Consider the following 15,825-nt stretch of genomic DNA (forward strand, 5'->3'; position numbering starts at 1 on the left):
ATTTTTGAATATAATTTATTCACATGACTGAGGATGCAGTGTACAGTAAATAAGAACTTCAGTTCCTGGATTCAAACAAATCTTTTTTATTTATTTATTTATTTATTTATTTATTTATTTATTTATTTATTTATTTTTCTTACTAACAGTTGTGTGTCTTTTAAAATATTTATTTATCCAACATATTAAATAAAAATGTAGTAAGATCCACTGTATAATATTTTTGTGCAGAATGAATAAGAAAAAACTAAATGCTTTCAGCACATTTTCTGACATAGTACTTAATAAGTGCTATTTATTATTACTACCCTTAAGGTGCAAGTAAAAAGTTTTAATATCTTAAAACAAAATTCTAAAGTCCTCCAAAAGTTTTATAGTCTCTTTCACCATGTTTCATCCAACGCTGATATTTTATAATTATTATACAATCTAAATCTGTCTTTTAATGAAAAGTCTTCCAATTTATAACAGCTAAAACTATTATAAATCTAAAAATTCACAGAAAAGGTATGAAGAGAATTCAAAGAGTTCTGTATATCCCTCACCCCATTCCTCCAAGGTTAATAGCTTATATTATTATGGGACCTTTGTCATGCAAAAGAAACTGATATCAGTGTGCTGCCATTAGGTACACCTATTCTATTTGGATTCCCTGAGTGTTTGACTTTTTTTTTTTTTTTTTTTTTTTTTTTTGTTCCTGAGTCCCATCCATGATACCACTTTATATTTAGACATCATGGCACCTTAGTATTCTTTGATCTATGGAGTGTTCTCAGGCTTTCTCTGGTTTTGATGACCTTCACAGTTTTGAGGGGAAGTGATCAGATATATAGTAGAATCCTCATTTGGATTTCCTCTCTGATGTTTTTCTCAAGTTCAGACTGTGGTTATAGCTTTTGGGTACTGAATGACATAGGTGAAGTGTCATTCTCATTACCTCATATGCAGTATACCTACTATGAACATGACTCATAGCTGTTGACATGAAACTTCATCCCTGGTTAATGTGTTGGAGGACAAGTTTTCATTGTGAAGTTCTTCTCTTCTTTTCTACATAATACTCTCGAAGCACAACATTAAATGCAAACCATCATAAAGGAAGGAAGGAACTTAACTTTGGCTCCTTGAGAGGGAGTAGTCACATACTTTATACAGAATTCTACCTAAGGGCTAGTTGTTTCTTCCCACATTTTATATATTATATAAAATTTGCTTATGTAATTGTATAATATATATATTTTATATTATTATATATATAATACACACATACACATTGATATAAGCTCTAATATAACTATAGCTTGACATGCTTAAAAGGTAAGTTGCAGAGATAGTATACTCTATACTCTTTGCTAAGAGAAATTTTTAGTGATTTTTTTAATTGGCAAAAAATACTGTGATAGGTTAGGGTGGGATAACAAAAACAAGTTCAGGATTGAGAAAATATTGATTCAAGATCTGGACTCTCCTGGCTCACTTGTCAGATAGCCTTGGAAAAATGTTTCTTTCTTGAAATTGATTTTTCTCAACTGTGAATGGGACTATAAATACTCAACATTCTGTTGTGAGATATCATATAGGATAATAAAAATATAAATTCTTTGAGCGCTGAAAGCTTCATGTGAATATAAGTAATTATTTATCATTTATAATATCAATCACATCCATCTACCATGTTTAAAATTATTAAAAAATGAAAAGGGATAAAAAATTGCTGTTTTAGGAAGCTTTTATTTTAACTTCAGGTAAATGAGTAACCTCACAAGAAATTCATCTCAGTGCTTGCACCTTTACATTATTTTTCTGTTTTATAGGTCTATTTCCATTTCAGGTCTGCTGAATAATATGGTAGCCATTGCCACTAGCCACATGAGGCTATTTAATTAAAATTAGTAAAATTTAAGCAATATTAAAAATTATATTCCTCAGTCACACCAAATGGAATTCAGTCATAAGCGGTCAATGTCTATTGTGCTTTTAGCACAGATAGGATATTCCCAACATCTCAGGAAGTTTTATTGGAGATGCTGCCATTTGAGGCTCATCATTGCCTCTCTTAGCCCTGAATTCCTTCTCCCCACTTCCTATCATGCATCATTCTTTGTCCCACCTCCTGTTTTTTTTTTTTTTTTTTTCTTTTTGGTTTATAAGCCCTCTGTAAGCAAGTTTTATGATGTATCCCTTTGTAAAAGGTCACATTCCATCAAACAGTAGCAGCAAATATAATACTTACTGTCAGCAGTTCCATGAATTATTAATATATTTTCTTCTTTTAAGCCATGAATATTATGCAGCACACTGGATGCCTATAAAGAAAAACACAAACATCTGTATCTATAGATCTACCTCAAAAAGCAATTTGACCTGATTTTTAGAGCAGAAGATTCTATTTGCTGTTATTTTTAATTTAGTTACCTGATAAGTGCTTTCTTCCTTGGATGGCATACCAAGGTATCTTTCAGAGAAAGCAGAGGCTGTGACACAAGAAAGAAGAAAGTTAGGAATAAACTAAAAACCTAGCATATTCCATCACTTATTCCTCCATTTCAAATTTAATTGTCATGCTCCAGTAAAATCAATTGAATCAGGGAGGTGAAAAACAATCAAAACAGGCTTTAATAACACATGATAAATGAGCTCAATTGAGATTCTCTGCATTGGGATTTTGTTTTCTGTAAACCAATAAATTATATTACATTAGTTTGTAGAATACACTCACCATACAACTTCATGTCGGTGATGGGTGCAACCACAGATCCACATTTAAAAAGCTTTTCATCTGACTTTAAGATCATTGATGCAATATAACCACCATACCCCTGCCAAAAAATTAGAACAATTATCCCTGGACATATTTTAGGGTTTGATCATGATTTGCTAATGTGCCTAATGTACATATCAACATGTATCATAATTTCTCAGACTTAAAAGAATGCACTAAAATCACTTTGTGCAAATGAAGATTTTGAATAGTTTAAATTTTTATCTAACAGGTTATTTTAATAAACTTAAGTAAAATAGAAAATTAGATATCACCAAATGACAAATACTTGCTCCATGATTTCATACTGTACATCTGGGAAATGCCCCTAATAATTCAAAGCTAGGAATACAAAGCCTTCTTTAAATCAAGTATCATTTTAAGAAAATTATATATATGTATATATACATATACTCACACACATGTAATTTAAATAACAATGGTTGTTATTTAGAATTAGGAAAGAAGAATCAAATATTTAAAATATAGCATCACAAATATAGATTCTGCTTTCAATTCCTGGTGGGGCTCAGGACATTCTACCTCAAAATATGACTGTAGGGGACCAGAATCTACCACCTCAAATATACTTCATTGGCATAAGAATTATTTGAGCTGCCTATTCTGAGAAACTGCAGGAACAAGACTATTTCTGAAAACAGTGCTAGGGAGTTGACCTTTTGTAAGAGAACTTTAATCTATAAAGGAAGTCTTAGTTTTCAAGGGTGTCTCCCCTCAGCACCAGGAAGACAGGGATGATAGAATCATTAGAGAAGCTCATCATTGAAGAAGGCACTAACTTTACCTGCATAACAAACCTCACTTGTGCTTTATGGTGCATTTCCTGCTAAGTGCTTCTGCTTGGGCTTTACCCTCACTCTTCTTTCTGTTTTAGAGATGATGGTATTTAAACCTGGAGTCTAAACCAGTTCTTTGAGATCTATTCCAGACATGTTCCATTCGTCTGGTTATATTTCATATTTATATATGCTACTAAATGTATTTGTTATTGTTGCTATTATTATTACTTACAGGGAGTGCTACCTAAGAAGACATGGAGAGTAGAGAGAAAAATTACTTTTCCCTACCCTATATTCCATATAACTAAATATTAAAAGTCATGGGATGCAATTAATAACATTGTTATATGACTTGGATAAAGACTTTAATTTTGAAACATCATCTTGAAACGTTTTTGAACTAATATAACAATAAATTCTTAAATAATGATTCAATTTTCCAGTTTTCCTTTGCAGTCCAATATCTGGCTAGGAAAGTTCCAGAAGAGATTTTAATAATTTACAGTAAGATACTGACCTACTGGGTTATAAGCTGTGGAAATTAATTTCAGTTTATACTGTAATGTTTAAGTCATACTCAGAAGCTTGAGTGAATCTTCTTCAAGTATCCTTAATGATTTAGACTACCCTACCATTGCTCTTTGAGAGAGACAGGATGAGCATTAGGTCAGTAATATGTAAGTAGCAGTTGTAAATGAATTAACATAAATAAAAAACAAATTATGAAGAAGTAAGGGCAAAGCAAGAAAAAAATAATTATTATAAGGTCAAAGTGGGGAGGGCCCTTGAAAGTCCTGTCCCTAGAGGGAATATTTTCAGTATTTTGTTTCTTTTTCTCTATCATGGAGATAAGAAAAGGATGTAACAGTCAGGGGCTTTGAATATTTCCACAAGTGAGACTTTCCCATGGTGAGGGAGGCATTACATTTCTTACTTGATGCATGTAACTTTTCTGGTTTTGATATCATGGTGGGCAAGCAAACTTCCAACTGATTAACAGCTAGTTGTTTATTTAAGCTGATCATCTTGAGAGAAGAACTGAATATCTCAATTATTAAAGCTTCAGTCCAGAGAATTACACATCATGCTCAAATAATCTAGGTTAATAAATGGACAGTATGTTGGTTAGTACTGACTTGAGTTTCACATGTCTTTCAGAGTGCAATTACCTGCAGGAACTAAGAATAATAGTGCCTTCTGGAGAGGCAGATTCAAGCACATGAATCAGTTAAAGAGAAAAGAGTGTCCAGAAACAAATTCAAACACATACATCTAATTAATCTTCAGTAAGAACACCAAGAGGACACAACTGGAAAGTTTACTTACTAGATGGTGTTAGGAAAACTATTTTCATACACAAAAGAATGAAATTAGATTAGACCTTTATTTTATACCATATATAATATCAACTCAAAATGGATAAAATACCTGAAACTATAAAACTCCTAGAATTGAACAGAGGGGAAAAGCTCCTGGATATCAGCCTTGGCAATGGTTTCTTCTATATTGCACCAAAAGCTCAGGCTATAAAAGCAAAAGTAAATGGGACTACATCAAACTAAAAAGCTTCTCTACAGCAAAGAAAACAATGACACAGTGAAATGACAGCCAATGTACTAGGAAAATGTCTGCAAATCATGTATCTGATAAGGGGTAAAATTTGGAACATATAGAAAAAATCCTGATAAAATATTAGCAAGAAAACATAAAACATGGTTACAAAATGGGCAAACCACTTGAATAGACATTTCTCTGAAGATGACATAAAAGTGGCCACTAGAGGCATGACAAGGTATTTAACATCACTAATTAGGAAAATGCAAATCAAAATCTCTGCAAGATGATCATTCCCATCTGTCAGGATAGCTGTTGTCAAAAAGGGATAACAATATTGGTGAAGGTTCATTTTTGGTGGGACTGTAGATTGGTAGAGCCATCAAGAGAAACAGTATGACACTTTCTAAATAAATTAAAAATAGAACTACCTTATGACCCATCAGCTGCTCTTCAGGGCACAGACCAAATGGAAATGGAATTTTTATCTCAAAAGATATCTGCACTTCTAAGTTCATTGCAGCATTATACACAATACCGAAGACATGGCAGCAGCCTAAGTGTCATTCATGAACAGATAAAGAAACTGTAGAACTGAGGTACAACAGAATGTTATCCAACCTTTAAAAAGAAGGAGATGCTTCCATTTGCCACAAAGTGAATGAAGATGGAGAATGTTATGCTCACTGAAAAATGAAATAAGTCAGACAAGGAAAGTAAAATATTGCATGATGTTTCAAATATGTGGAATCTAAAAAAATTCAATAAAAATAGAAAATGAAAGTGATAATGTGTGGTGGGATGGGGGATGAAAATGAGGTAGGTCAGAGAATACAAAGTATCAGACATAAGATGAACAAATCTGGAGATGTCATAAGTACTATGAGTACTATGAGTAGAATTTTTTTTAATAAGTACTGGCATTAGGACTCCTGCCAAATGAGTAGATTTTACTGTTCTTGCCACAAAAGTAAAAACAAACAACAAATAAAGAAAAATTCTGTGAGATGATAGAAATGTCCATTTGTTCCACTCTAGGAACTCTTTTATTTAATCTAAATGTATCCTCCAATATTATATACATCATATATTCCAGAATAAAATTACTTTAGAAAAAAATCACTTGGGAACCTTGTTAGAAATGAAAATTCTGATTAAGTAGATCTGGCGTGGGGCTAAGGAGTTTTTATTTTTAACAAACTAACTGCTGGTCTACATTTTGAATAACAAGTTCTTAAGCATAATCATTTACTAAAATTACTTAGGAAATGTCTACATGGCTTCAACCAGAATCCTCTAGACTATTGGAACTTAAAAAAAAGTGGGGGGGACATGAAAAAAAATTCAGTTGTAATCCGTTGGGAATGGGTGCTCCCTTTCTGCCCTATAATTTTACAATAAAGGTAGGGGTATAAACCATTGCTGTTGCACAAGGGGTTGTGTTCTACTATTTTTTTATATGAAAATTTGGGATTTAATGAAGCTAAAAACCCTCTAAGACATAATGATAGTGAATGCTATGGAATAAATTATTTTCTGAAGCATTTAAAAAAATCAAATCCAAAATGTTACTTTATTTATTTCAGAGAAACAGTTTCTAGTTTTAAAAGAAAATCAACACTGGCAGGAATTAGAATAAATTAAATTTTAAGTACTCACTTTCCTCTCAACCATTTTATATTTATTCAGTGAGTGCAAGGGTGGATCATGAGTTTTTGAAAAATACATTCAGAAAGAGGGCAAGTATCAGCTATAGGCTCTAGTTAGATATAAAGATGATGATTTAAATTTTCAAAACAACTCATATCATCAGACAGATCCTAAAACTGAAGATCATCCTATTGAGTTTGTAGTCAATTAGAGTTTGTTTTTGATTTGATAAGGATCCAAAGAATTCAATAATTAGGGCAGGATGCTCTGCTTCCATTGAGTCAACATTTTATTGGTTTCCCAGTGGTCACATTTTGACATTCTCTACAACTGCTTTTCAATATCCATGTTTCAAGCATTATAACATTACTTATAAAATATAAATAAATTTATATTATTAATGAAAAGTTCATTTGGTGAAACTACAAAAAAAATGTTCCTTTTCCTTTTTAAAAAAATGATGTAAGAAATTTAGTAAAAAGTCTGGGTGGAGCAAAGATTGCTATTTTACACAGGACTTATATTTCCATGGATATATATTTTTTATATTGTTTAAATTATATTGCAAATATAGTAAAAAGGTACACTGACCCAACTAGAGAGAAAGGAGGTGCTTCCTATAAACTTATGCCTGTGTGATGTTTTCTGAACTTCATCTCTTATAACACATGATGAATTAATTTCAAATAAACAATTTAAAATATACTATGAAAAACAATTTTTGCTGTACTGTTCTGCATTTAATCTGTTGTTTGTTTAACATTTATAATTACTTAGATTTTGATACCAGCCTTGATATGTTCTTCAGGTTATAAATACTAAAATCTTCAAAATCTAGAAGGCACTCCAGTTGGTCTGAAACTCTGAAAAGTTCTTTGTCAATTGAAAAGGTACAATAACTTTCAACAGTGAAAGATGGTGGAAAGAGACAAACATCATTACCCTATGTTCACGTACGATTACACAAATGGTGTGACTCTACATCATTTACAGCCAGAGAAATGGAAAGTTGTACTCCATTTAGTACAAAGAATCAACATGCATTCTGCTGTCATGTATAACTAAATAGAAAAGAAAATTTAAAAATTGAATGATTAACTCCATCAATAAAGTTTTAGGTAGCTTAGACATTCACTCACATTTTTAAACCTAATCTCTTCTTCAAATGTCCATGACCCTCCCCCTCATGCACTATCTATTCTTAATCTAAGTGTGATCTCCTGGTGGAAGCTTTCTTGACCTAATTTAAATTTACCATCACATCCCTAATCTCAGGGCCTCTCTCTGCATCTCAGCTTTATTTTTATGGGTTGCACTATCATCATCTGACATTTTACATATTTTGCTAATTATTATTTATTTCCATGTATCGCTTCATTTTAAACTATAAATTCAAGTAAAAAATATGTTTTTTTTTTCTGCTTTGGAATTGACTTACATCTAGTACCTCCAAAAATTCTGGATACACAGTATACACTACATAAATGTTTCTTGAGTGAGTTGACTTTATTCCTTATAAATATTGACTTGGTATTCATACTAACATCAGTTCTATGAATGATGTTTAAATAAGTTTTTAATTTGCCAATTATGTTCAATTTATAACAGTTTTTCTGAGAATATAGTTCAAAAAAATTTTGGTTCCCAGATTTTTCTTGCTTTCAATAATAATATTTTGGTGCTTTAAAGAATTAAAAATTGAAAGTATATATTATATGAGGTTCGGTTAGTTTATGAGGATAATTATTCCAATTAAAATTATTTAAAATCCTCAGTTAAGTCATACCAATAATTAAACATGGCCAGATATGAGCTAAATATTTCACTATTAAAAAATTTTCACCATTCTAGCAAACCAGTTAGAAAATAACATAGAGGACACGTATCATTCACATTAAAATTAAAACACACAAAGAAAACAATACCAAGAAATAAGCAATATAGAGCAGAGATGTGAGTTTTCTAAGGGAAAAAAAAACCCACAAAATTCTACTGGGAGAGAAAAAGAAATAATTAAATAAAAGAGACATACTATATAAATTGTGTGACTTGAGGAAAGGCCCTATCTTGTTGAGATTTTAATTCTCCTCAAAGCATTACAAAATTATTCAATAAAATTCTAACTTATAGTTGACACAGAGTGGGGACCATGTGAAGAGTCAATGGGAGAGTCATCATTTTTAAGAGAAGCAGAGCAACCATCTCCACACCTTGACCTTGTACACCCAGTCTCCAGAATTGTAAGATAAATTTCTATTCTTTAAACAAAACAGAACAAAATGCAAAATGCAAAGAGAAACAACAAAAACAACAAAATTTTGAAAAAAATGGAAATATGGAAATAATAGGAGAGGCAAACCAGTATTATTTTGAAAAAGAAAGGAGTGGAACATTGTTTTTAAGAATATTAAAATGAATTATTATTCAACATGTTATAATTTAAGACTATATAAGAGTAGCATAAGAGTAGACAAGCAGATTGCATAAGAGATAAAATCAGGGATATTTGAGAAATTAATATATAGCTATTATGAAGTACTAGTGTGATTTAGTCAATCAGTGAGTTAGAAAAATGGCTATTTGAAACTAAGTAAATCTTCACCATGTCCTACAAGTACTTTGCTCTCTTCCTCACCCAAACCAGATAAAACAGAATAAATTCCTTTTAAGAATGATACATTATAGAATAAAATCATTAGAAGAAATCACCAAAGAAAGAATTAGGGAAAATATTGCCAAATAAAAGCTTTAAAACTTGCGGGGGGGGGGGGGGGGTGACTCATCATTTATAACATTCCAGGACAATCAACAAGCTAAGGAAATATTTCACACATATATGATCAAGGCCTAATGTTTAATATAATAAAATCTTAAAATGTCAATAAGGAAACAAATACATATGTTGTTCTGATATTCATATATCTCAGAAACCAACATAAACAAAAATCTGAGCATTCACACATATATCATTAGTTCAGTGATAATTCTAAAAGTTTTAATAATAAAAAGTAATTTTCTGTAAAAATTTTTAATTTCATCAAGATGGAATAAGAGAATTAGATTTATTTAAGTCTTTAAAAATTAACTTTTAAAAGAAAACACTACTTTGCATATATGAATCATTACAACACATGTAGCATAGAATGTCTGATAAATACAGCAAAATGTCCTGAAGGGAAAGACAGCATACATCACTGTGCAGTTACTATAGTGGTTATGAAGTGGGATGATACTAGAGGAAAATAACTATGAACAGTTAGGAGTGTAAATTTTAAGCCCTAAAGTAACTTTCAAAATCACCGAAAGAGAATTATAACCAATAAGAAAACAGTAACCAATTAAATCATTAAAAATGTTCCTTTAATATAAAAGACAGAAAAAATCTGAGTGCAAACTAAAAATGGAATAAACAGTTAACAGCAAGATAGTAAATTTAAATGCAACCAAATTGACAAACATATTGAAAATAGATGATCTGATCAAATTATTTAAATTGCAGTCAGTGTCAAATTGGATAAAAAAAAAGAAAGATCCAACTATTTTTGACCTTGAGGAAACATGTTTTAAGAGCTAGGGATGTAATGTAACTCAGTGGTAGAACACCTGGCTACCATGCAAGAGGCCAAGAGGCTCTGATTTGAATCACTAGTAAACACACACACACACACACACACACACACACACACACACACACACAGAATACACATATGTGGAAGGAAGAAAGAAAAGAAAGAACAGATTAGAGAAAGAACATGAGATAAACTCAATTCAAATGCCTTTGCAACAACAACAAAAAAAAATAATAAAACATCACTAACCCTGACTAGGCTTGTGGTCTGACTTGGAAATGAAATAAGAATACAATTAAATATAATACATTACCTAATGGGGAAGTAGCTATAAGAAACTATGGCAGTGTTCTTTGTGTACACAGGAGGGAATGGTGTTGTCCAGTCAAAGAAATCTAGTGAGTGCTTTCATGAAGAAAGAGCCACCTACAGTAGGCTTAATAAGAGACGGAATTATAAAGCAGTGCATGGACTGGAGGCTGCTTTTAGAATAAAGCATAAACAAAGACAGCGAGGTAGAAGGTTAGAAGGCATCCCTATAACCAAAGAGAATTCCACTTTAATTGTATTGTGGAAGACATAACTGGAAAAGGTATAGTATACTGAAATATTAAAATTTAGGGAATATTTGTGATATAATAAAATGGAATTAGATATAAAGCCTTTTACACTAGCCGAAGTTTATCTCTTCTCTTTCCTCCAATATCCATGTGATATTTTCAGAAAGTAATATATTCAGTTAATCAATGTGTCTCTAATGTTTACAGGCTTAACATTTCACTATGTAGAAATCATCAACATTGTCTAAAATATATATATAATTTCCTGACCCAGAAACATTGTTAAAAATACAATCCTTTTCTTCTTTAAATGTTTACATAGTTTGTGAGTATAGAGAGAATTGCTTTTCAAATTCTGAAAAATTAAATTATACAAAAACCAAAAAATATTGATTGTTTTAGGATACTAAGGAATGACACTGGCCAAATTCTATTTTATGTTGTGTGCATTTATAATTATGTAACAATGAATTCCACTAATGTGTAATTTAAATGCACCAATAAAAATCAAAAAATTAAAAAATACCAAAGTTTGACCAATACTGGGAAAAATTTTTTAAACTTACTCCAACATCTTTACCTAATCCCTGTTGTCTTAAATCCAAATAAAAGTGTTTTTCAGATACTCAGTATAGAAGTCTCCACCCCACCCAAGGTTTTGCTTTCTATGGATTCAGTTACCTGTAGTCCAAAAATATTAAGTGGAAAACTCCAGAAATAAACAACTGTAAGGTTTAAATTGCAAAAAAAAAAAAAAAAAAAAAAAAAAAGAATTCACAATTTCAAATTTATAGAGACTAAAATGTAACATATCTCAGAATGTCTAAGTATATTTAACTTTTGCTGGTAAAGTCAATTATACTGGATAAAATTAGCAAATTAGGTAGCTATAGATACAAATATATACCACTAAGAAAACAAGAAGAATTTTGGACCAAAAGAAGAAAAAAATCTGGGAAATTCATTCAAATACTGGTGCAAGAAAAGGAAAGAAGTTAATCAGAGATAGATTCCTGGCCCTAGTACTGCCAATCATCCTTACTTTTCAAAGGGAGTATACCAAAGAAACTGCAAGGTTCTTCACACCAGTTTAAACTCAGTCTGCAATCTTCTTGCAAGGGAGACCTACTTTACCCTCATTGATGGTAATAGCACATGTGTGATATTTCCGGTTTCAGTATTTGGTGACTCGGATACCCTATTGATCTTTCAGCGCAAAACAAGAAAAGAAAACAAAACATCCCCCGAAACAAATGTAAAGTGGTAGCAAAACAAAAACAAAAACAAAACCCTCCAAACAATTAAGAATAATTTTAAATGTATCATTAAATTTATGCAAAGTTAATTAATTTGCAGAGGCTAATTACAAAGGGAAACTAGAAACCTGAAAGGTAAACCAGGCATAAAGACCTTGGTTTTTCCAAACAGTAATGACTTTGGCCTTCTGCTGTGTTGGCTCTTTCAGTGGATGGGTACACAGAATGCATGACTCCACTCATGGATTAAAGGAGACCATGATTAAGGCCAGATTCCGAAAGGATGATTTAAACATGAACAAAAGAGATGGTGAAAATGTTTTTGTTCTTCTTCTTCTTGTCATGGGTTTATACAGAGCTAATGAAAAAAATTAATCTTGACTGAAAATTTGAGCCATAAGTCTGCACTTGATTTTTCAGTCCCAATTCACCATATAATGTAATATAATGTAAAAGCACGAACTCAATACAAGTCTCAAAGAAATCTCAAAGAAATCTCATCAATAAAATTCCAAGAAAGATAAATTTGCACACAAACAAACAAATGCATAAATACTCAAGGCCCTGTGTTCAGAGCTGAGGTGGCTCCCTAAGTATTAAGAGACTCCAAAAGAAATGAAAAATTGTGATGATCCTTTAATGGCCAAATAAATTTAAAAATTAATTTAAAATTTTCCAACAAAGAAAGTAATAGCCCAGGATACTTTTAAAATCTAATTAAAATTTTAAACAAGTTTTTCAAACACTAAGAAAAATAAGAACATTACTTCCTAGCACAGTTTATGAGTTTAGCATCATTTGTACTGAAATAAAACAAGCATAGTCTAAGAAAAAACAACAACAAAAATTCTGTGAAGTCTTAAGATTAATAATTTCATTTGTATGCTCAAAAAGTCATCTTTTCACTCAAATTCAGTCAAAACAGGCATGTTTGTTAGTTGGAATGAAATAGTTTTTCCATTTACAATAAATTCATTAATGTTTATATTTGCACTCTATTCAGTCTGTATGTTTAACTTGCCAGTATCAACTGCCCTGAGGTTCATCAATACCTGCACAGTGACTGAGGGGTACAATGCCAAGACTTTGAACTTCTAAATCTTAGGTTTAAGTTTTTATTCCTATCAATTATTATAGGCTAAAATCCAAGTTCCTCAGCTGATGTGGAGAATCCTTTAAAGTCTGTACCCAGTCTTCCTCTGTTTACTGCCTATCATGTAAGCCTCATTTACAGTCGGTTACTTTATTTCATGTTCTCCCAAATGCCTCATACTGACAGTATATTTGCATGAGAAGTTTCTCCCTCACCTCCTCAATGTCCTCAATGATTTTCACCAACATAGTTCATATTCTCAATAGACATTTCACAGCCTTCCGAATTGCCTTTAAATTTCCATACAGGTTCATATAGCTCATTTAGTCCTTTATGTTTATTTATGAGTGTAGCAAATAAAGCCCTGACTCCTTTGTAAATTATTACATACATCAGGACCATTAGTAAGTAAATCCTCTTCACTATATATACTTTTTTTGTGGCAAAAACCTGTAAGGTTTACCATCTAAACTACTTTTAAGTACAGCTCAGAAGCATCAAGTATGTCCACATATACTTATTAAACAGATCTGCAGAACTTTTACATCTTGCAAATCTGAACCTGAGGACCCATTAAAACATTGGCCTTTTCTCCTTTCCTCCAACCACTGGAGAATGTTATTCCACTCTGCCTTGATGAACTTGATCAAGACAGATACTTCATATAATTGGATTCATTTGTACCCATTCTTCTCTGACCTGCTCCTTTCGCCTAGCACAGTGTCCTAAGAATCACCACTGCTGTAGCCTTGTTACAGGGTTACATACTACATGTATTTTCTTAAGTATCTAGAATTTCCATTGCTCTGTAATGACTACTTTCTTATGTGTTTTTCTTTTTTTTCACTAACATTCTTACAATTAGTGATTTGTTGTCATTTATTTGTTCACATTTATGTTTTCAGGGAGTACTGTAAACAAATTTTCATTAACCTATTGACTATTACTGACAACAAAGTTAGAATTTATAAAGGTACTGCAAGCATCTGAAGTGGGGGGAGAATGGTAGCGATTTGTGCTGATTCATGTTTTATTCATTTATTAAGTGGTATTTTTATGTACCTACCTGTCAGTGTATGACACTGAAATATATACCCTAGTAAAATCAGCAGTTATTTCATGTCATTGATCTCCAGATTTACATATGAAAAGTAGAAATATGCTTGCATCCATGAACACCAAGAATTCATCTGAAAACTAAATTAATTCATGGGCTCTTCTCTGTCATTTTATTATCCTGATAGCATATTGACTAGTGAGGTACATAAAATAAGTGATCCACAAATATCTATTAAAGTCTTTGCCAGGAATTGAGGTGAATGACTATAATCCCCAAAAATGGGGAGGCTGAAGCAGGAGAATCACAAGTTTAAGGCCAGCCTTGCAAGTTGAAGACCAGCTCCAATATTGGTAACTTAGTGAGACCCTGTCTCAAATAAAAAATAAAAAGTGCTCGTAATATAACTCAGTGATAAAGCACCACTGAGTTCAATTCCCAGTAACCCCCCAAAAAATATATATAATACATACATATATATGTATATATGCAGATATGAAGTAAATATCTTCCAAAGAATATAGAACAAATCATTATATTAGTTTATAGGCCTCTGCCAATCTTTCTTAAGAATGTGGTACTTGCTGTGCCTATTGTGGGGAATAGACAGCCTCAAGAGATTTGGTTGACTGGCTTCCTTTCCTTATTTAGGTATTGACTTAAGTATCATCTTCTTAAAGGGCCCTTTATTGAGCAACTTATTAACATTAGACCTTCCTGCAGTACTCTTTCATACATCATCTTTTGTTTTCCTCATGAGACTCCTTCCTATATGCAATTATGCTTACCATTTCTTTAATGTTTCCCCTCTTTAGATGGTAAGCTTTATGAGAACAAGTCTTTTCCCCCATTACTACTATATTTCTAATACCAGGCATCAACTCAATTCTTAACAAAAAATTGGTAAATTAATACATGATTACTGTACACAGTATGAACCATGGCAGTTCTTCAAATGGAGAATACAAAAAATTAAAGTACAATGAAGAGTATAATTATATAGTTTATCTACAAATATACACACAATGTGTGTATGTATGAGTGGATAGATAGATATGGTGTTTGTACTATTTACCTTTCCAAAAATACTTAATCTTTTGGAGTCAATGTACGGCAGTTTCAGTAAAAATCTGCAAGGATAAAGAAAAAATAAATAGTTATATCTTGAGTCCAATGTACATATGAATGAATTTATAGTGGACATTACACACAAACACAAACATAAGATTTATTGACTAGTTCCACTCATGTGGAAGGGTTATATATTTTAAAATCTTGCTTTTCAAAGTGGTGGTCTAGAAGTTTGTATTACCTGGAAGCATGTTCTACATGCAGAATCTTCAGCTGCATTTCAGGCCTGTAGATTAACATCTCTATTTTAAAAACAACTTCACTGACTTCTATGAATTGTGGTAAACAACCCATGAATTTTCTGAAGTCACTTCTTCATCCAAGTGTAATAATAGTAATTAAAATTTATTTAAAGATTATAACTAACTGGGGAAATAACACACATTATGGATTA

At 31.7% G+C, this 15,825-nt stretch overlaps 1 protein-coding gene across 2 annotated transcripts in view; it reads right to left on the reverse strand.

Annotated features, from left to right (window-relative positions):
• The window catches only part of DPP10 (dipeptidyl peptidase like 10), a 616,119-nt gene that overhangs the window by 6,095 nt on the left and 594,199 nt on the right, over positions 1-15,825 (reverse strand). For both annotated transcript variants that reach the window (XM_079135626.1, XM_079135625.1), the window contains exons 21-24: positions 15,376-15,430; positions 2,720-2,819; positions 2,416-2,474; positions 2,234-2,306 (exon numbers count right to left, since the gene is read on the reverse strand). In XM_079135626.1, coding sequence (XP_078991752.1) covers positions 2,234-2,306; positions 2,416-2,474; positions 2,720-2,819; positions 15,376-15,430 — 287 coding nt within the window. The remainder of the gene's footprint in view (positions 1-2,233; positions 2,307-2,415; positions 2,475-2,719; positions 2,820-15,375; positions 15,431-15,825) is intronic.

This window comes from Sciurus vulgaris (genome assembly GCF_902686455.1).
Source record: "Sciurus vulgaris genome assembly, chromosome: 3".
NCBI lineage: Eukaryota > Metazoa > Chordata > Mammalia > Rodentia > Sciuridae > Sciurus > Sciurus vulgaris.